The following is a 4,722-nucleotide window of genomic DNA, read 5'->3' as shown; positions in this document are numbered from 1 at the left end:
TCTCGAGAACTCGAGTTCTTTTCATAAAAAATAAGGAAACCTTTAGCATTCTATAGAAATTCCATATAGCGAAACTCCAGTCTTATCGATCATTACAGGAAAGATGCTTGAAGTGAGCTGCTTCGTGTCGGGCATCGCTAGCATCCCATGAAAAATTGTTCCGCGCGCGCGCTCAAGGACTCCAAGGTCCTTTTTCCACGACCTCTTCATATTGGTCTCCAACAATTTTCTCTCTTTTTCTCTCGCATTCTCTCATGTACTCTTTCTCTCTCTCTCTCTCGCTCGCTCTCGCGCTCTTTCTCTCTCTCTCTTTCTTTCACTCACACACATAAGTGTAATAAGTTACAAAGCTGTTGTAAATAATTTCTTTCTCTCTATTCTTTAAAAAAAAGGTCCAGGATGTATCTCAAGGCTTTCTCAGTTTTTATTTCCCAATCAACTATCTGCTGAAGTGTCGCTACTTTCTTATATAACAAACAACGCGTGTGTAATTCCTAGGTATACGTGTAAGTGTATTTGTATGTATCCGTACGTGTGTATATGTATAAGTGTATATAACTGTACGTATACCCAGTTTTTGTTGTCCCGGATTTATTTAAATATTGTTGGATAAAATAATTAAGTAAAGCGGATATATTATTTCGATAAAAGTCGTTTCTCGCATTTGCGCGTTGCTGTTGTTATGTGGAACTGCTAGCCCGTTTTGCTTTCTCCCCCTTCTCACTCTCTCTCTCTCATTTTCCTTTCTCTCTCTCAGACATTCTTTCTCTTTCTCTCTTTTTTTCTTTCGCTCTCCCACTCTCTTCATCATCTTCCTCTAGATTTTTTGGTTATATTATTGTTGTTTATCCTGTTTGACCAATAGTAAAGGTGTTGATTGATTGGCTAAGCGGGTGGTTTTTGCTCGAATGTGTTGGGCTTCTCTGTCGTCGTAGTCGGGCTGAACACAATTATTTGTCGAGGGAGGTGTTATTTTTGACGGCGATTACTACCTCCTCACCGCATGCCTTGAGTACAGTGCACTGAAAAAATATAATATAGATTTATATAGTGTATATTATTTTAGCGTGGATTTTTGGAAACATAATTTTTCTTTAAAATGATATTGTCAACAATTGTGAGAGGAACATTATATAAAAATAGATATTAATTTTTTAAATATAATAATTTTTGTATATGGTAATACAAAAGATAAAAGAAAATTAAAATTATGAAAATATTTTGAAATTGAACGATGTTAAAGTATCCAGATAGTATAGAACATTTTTGCAAATTATATAACGTTTTACATAAAATGCTTTATGTGTTGGTAAAAAAACATAAGATTTTCTGATTTATTTATATAATTTTACAATTTTTCTCTTGTATATAACATATAAATATATCGTATCAGTTATTAATTTATACAATATATAATCGAGAAATAGGAATTGATTTGTACAGTTTTATTACAGTTTTATTTTAAAAATTTTGAGATAAACTAGCATTTTTTCGTTATTTGTTGCTGATAATTTTTTAATAAATGGTTTTAGAAATTGTTCTTGCTGGAATGTTTCGTACTACTTTAATGGGCAATTAACAGTGCAGTATAATCTTAATTTTTAGAACAATTTCTAAAACCATTTACAAGAAATCAACAGTAACAAATAACAAAAATGCTACTTTTTACTTCAAAATTGTTAGAAGCTTAATAAAACCGTACAAATTAATAATTAGCATACTTATTATTATACAGGAAAATTATAAAGATTATATAAATAAATAAAAAAATTTATATTTTTTATTATCATGTGATATAATTCTATGTTGGAAGCAGATAAATATCTATAATATATTATATTAATCATATATATATTTATGCGTCTTAATTATTTCTAAACAATTAGGAAAGCATATCTTGTAAATAATAAATTTATAAATATGAAACAAAATAAATTATTCACATACATGTTCCTTATATGTATATGTATCCTCATATAGTTTGATGATACATTCACAATTGTATTCTAAATAACATTACAATTTGAACGTATGATGCAACATGTAGAAATGTTAACACAAATATTTATGTATATACAAAAATGTATACTTACAAGTAACTCTTTTCCAGATTCGTAATCAGCGCGCAGCTGTGTTCCCAAATCACCATCAGGTATCTTGAGATCTTCGCGCAGTTCTCCATTATCAGCCATCAGACAGAGATAGCCATCGTCAGATATATCTGTAAGCTGTCACAAAACAATTTCAATGTTTCTCAGAAACATATCATTTTCAGAGAAACATATCATTTCTGTCGCAGTCTGAAATTTTAAAGTAGACTACTCAATCTATTCTTCTTTGTAATATTGATAGAAAAGTTTAAATAATTAAGATTATAAAAAATATGAATAACAATAAAATACATTTATAAATATAAAAATAAAAGGGTAAACGTTTTTTTAATAGCCTAAAGAATAAACAAATTAAAAGTATAAAACAAATTTACATACATTATGTTTAATTTGCTATATGCAAGAAATTAAAAAAAAAAAAGGAGCATTTACCTGGTAATCTTCCCGCTTAACAAACGGCACATCCATATTGTGTGTGGAGGGGCAGATATCCTCATACTTCTTGGAGGTGAATATGTCGATACCTACTAAATGAACCTTGGCATGACCGTGCTTGCCAGTCTTAGAAGTCGACATTTCTACAATCTTGCACGGACGCGATTTTAACATGACGAAACCATTTTTGCGCAGTGCTGAGCACTGTTGAGGGTATGTCACGGAGGCGCCTGAATCTCCAGTCTCAAAGTGAGTATCCTCGATATCTGCCATTGTTGTTTGATGGATATCTGTGTGAAGCACAAAATAGGTATAAATTTGAAATTAAAAATCAGAATAAGCCCAATTCATAGCTGAATTTCTCTTGCACAGTTCATCTTTTTCTTTTTTCTTTTCCTCTGTTAAGGAAAGAAAGAAAAAAAGAACAATGCGAGTTCAAGTAAAAAGAACCAGTTTATTGTTAAGAATCAATTCTTCTCATAAGATCCGTTCCTTGTCGCTGCTTTAAACTATAGAAATTTCGATCTTCCTTTTGCCAATTTTCAAATACATATTTAATTCCTTGCTACAAAAACTTAAATAAGTCCTAATCTCCAATAAGTTTCTATTTCTAAAAGTTTCTAGAAATTTCAAAGAAGGGTACTTATATTATAGTAAATTGTATTTTCTTCCAAAATAAAATACAGACATTTGTTTTAGAAATTTGAGAATAAGTGATTCTTCAGAGATTTTTTAAATCACTTCAAATACATAAAAAAGTAATCAGATGCAAATTATCCAATTTTATACAAATAATGCTGATTTTGACATTGCATTGTAAGTGATATGAATACAAATAAATTATGGATATATTTGTTATATTTAAAATGAAATATATGTGTATAACAAGTGTACTAATAAAGCACAGGCCTCCAAGAAACATCTTAGCCTAGACATCCAAAAGACATCTCAACATCTTAAGGACATTCCGAGGATATTCTTCGGAGTGCTACGTTGGGATAAGTTCAGCCACAAAGAACAGACCTATAGATCCATCTCTTTTGGAAAACAAGAAAACCAATAGTATAATGGCACTAATACAGTAACAATGAGTTTACGACTTTTTTGCTCGAGTATCCTGTTAATGACACTGACGAAGCTATTTTGAACAAAATAATTTTGCAACTGTATAAGCCTAGCCGCATAAATTGATGAGCGTCAGAAACGAAATATCGACGACAGTAGGAAAAAAACGACCGAAGAAATTACACGGATGCAACAGAATTCTCGCCTGTACAAAATATCTGCACATTGTACGTACACTAACGTCGCTCGGATCGAGTTTCTATCGGTAACGCGAACGTGAGTCACCAAACTCGGGCTATCGGCAACGTGGTTACACCCGGACGAACAGGGTGACCACGTGGCGCGTCGTCGCAGGGAGTTCGCGCACAGTGAGAGGTATCGGAGGCGGACGGGAGGCACGGCTAACCAAAGATTTCTCGCGCAATCAAGCACGGAGGAATTTGCGAGCTCCGCGGCGTAGGTGGGTGAATTTGACGTGAGTCACGTTCGTCGGGGTGTGTCGCGACGCTGCCGGGGCACCGCCGGTTGTCGCGCACAGCGTATTTCGAGCGATAGGTGGATGAAGCGAGTGCACGAACTGAATGGACCTGAGAGCGAGCGGATCACATTTGCTAACGGGGACCGCGTTACCGTCTCGGCGCGTTGCGTCGCAGCCTCACGGACGGAAGCCGGCTCGACATTTACCCGCGTATTTTTAATGATCCGCTGCTCGTTCGGGCAATTAGCACCATTAGTTGAAGCCGAAAGCGAGAACAGCTCGAAATACTCACATGTTATCAAAATGGATACTCTAACCAGAAGGTCTTGCGCCGGCGCGCCACGGAATTGTAATAGGGGTTCACAACTTCGACTGCACGGATGCTCTCGCCATTCGCGAACGCGGCCGCAGCGCCGCTGCGAGCGCCATCTTGCGGCCGCCGTCGCGACTTCGCGTTCGAATTGGCGCGATTTCTAATGTTTCATCGGTCGCATTCAGCAGAAAAAGCAACTTTCCAACTGTTGTAAAATTTTTGAATATGATTGGTTTATATATTTAGATTCAATGAGGAACTAAGGGCAAGACCAATCATATTAAAGAATTTTACAACAGTTGCAAAACTATTTTTTCTGC

The 4,722-nt window shown here is 35.1% G+C and overlaps 1 protein-coding gene across 3 annotated transcripts; it reads right to left on the bottom strand.

Moving 5' to 3' along the window:
- Window positions 1-400: 400 nt before the first annotated feature.
- eEF5 (eukaryotic translation elongation factor 5) lies at window positions 401-4,450 on the bottom strand. 3 transcript variants are annotated; one of them, XM_018449821.1, is made up of 4 exons: window positions 4,382-4,450; window positions 2,544-2,836; window positions 2,094-2,228; window positions 401-1,022 (listed from the first exon to the last, which is right to left on the bottom strand). In XM_018449821.1, exons 2-4 carry the CDS (start codon window positions 2,817-2,819, stop codon window positions 951-953), a joined length of 483 nt encoding a protein of 160 aa, XP_018305323.1. In that variant the 5' UTR covers window positions 2,820-2,836; window positions 4,382-4,450; the 3' UTR covers window positions 401-950. The 3 variants fall into 3 exon arrangements, with proteins under 3 accessions (XP_018305323.1, XP_018305340.1, XP_018305332.1); XM_018449838.1 differs by lacking the exon at window positions 4,382-4,450 and adding an exon at window positions 4,296-4,319; XM_018449830.1 differs by lacking the exon at window positions 4,382-4,450 and adding an exon at window positions 3,847-4,270.
- Between the last annotated feature and the right edge of the window lie 272 nt (window positions 4,451-4,722).

This window comes from Mycetomoellerius zeteki, unplaced genomic scaffold (assembly GCF_001594055.1).
Source record: "Mycetomoellerius zeteki isolate Tzet28-1 unplaced genomic scaffold, Tzet1.0 scaffold106, whole genome shotgun sequence".
Taxonomy (NCBI): Eukaryota; Metazoa; Arthropoda; class Insecta; order Hymenoptera; family Formicidae; genus Mycetomoellerius; species Mycetomoellerius zeteki.
This window is presented reverse-complemented; position numbering and strand designations above follow the sequence as displayed.

Coding starts and splice junctions, on each gene's coding strand:
- eEF5 (XM_018449821.1), bottom strand. CDS start 2,819: ATGGCAGATATCGAGGATACTCACTTTGAGACTGGAGATTCAGGCGCC. Junction 2,229..2,543: donor TTAAGCGGGAAGATTACCAG/GTAAATGCTCCT, acceptor GTTTTGTGACAG/CTTACAGATATATCTGACGA. Junction 1,023..2,093: donor AATCTGGAAAAGAGTTACTT/GTAAGTATACAT, acceptor ATATTTTTTCAG/TGCACTGTACTCAAGGCATG.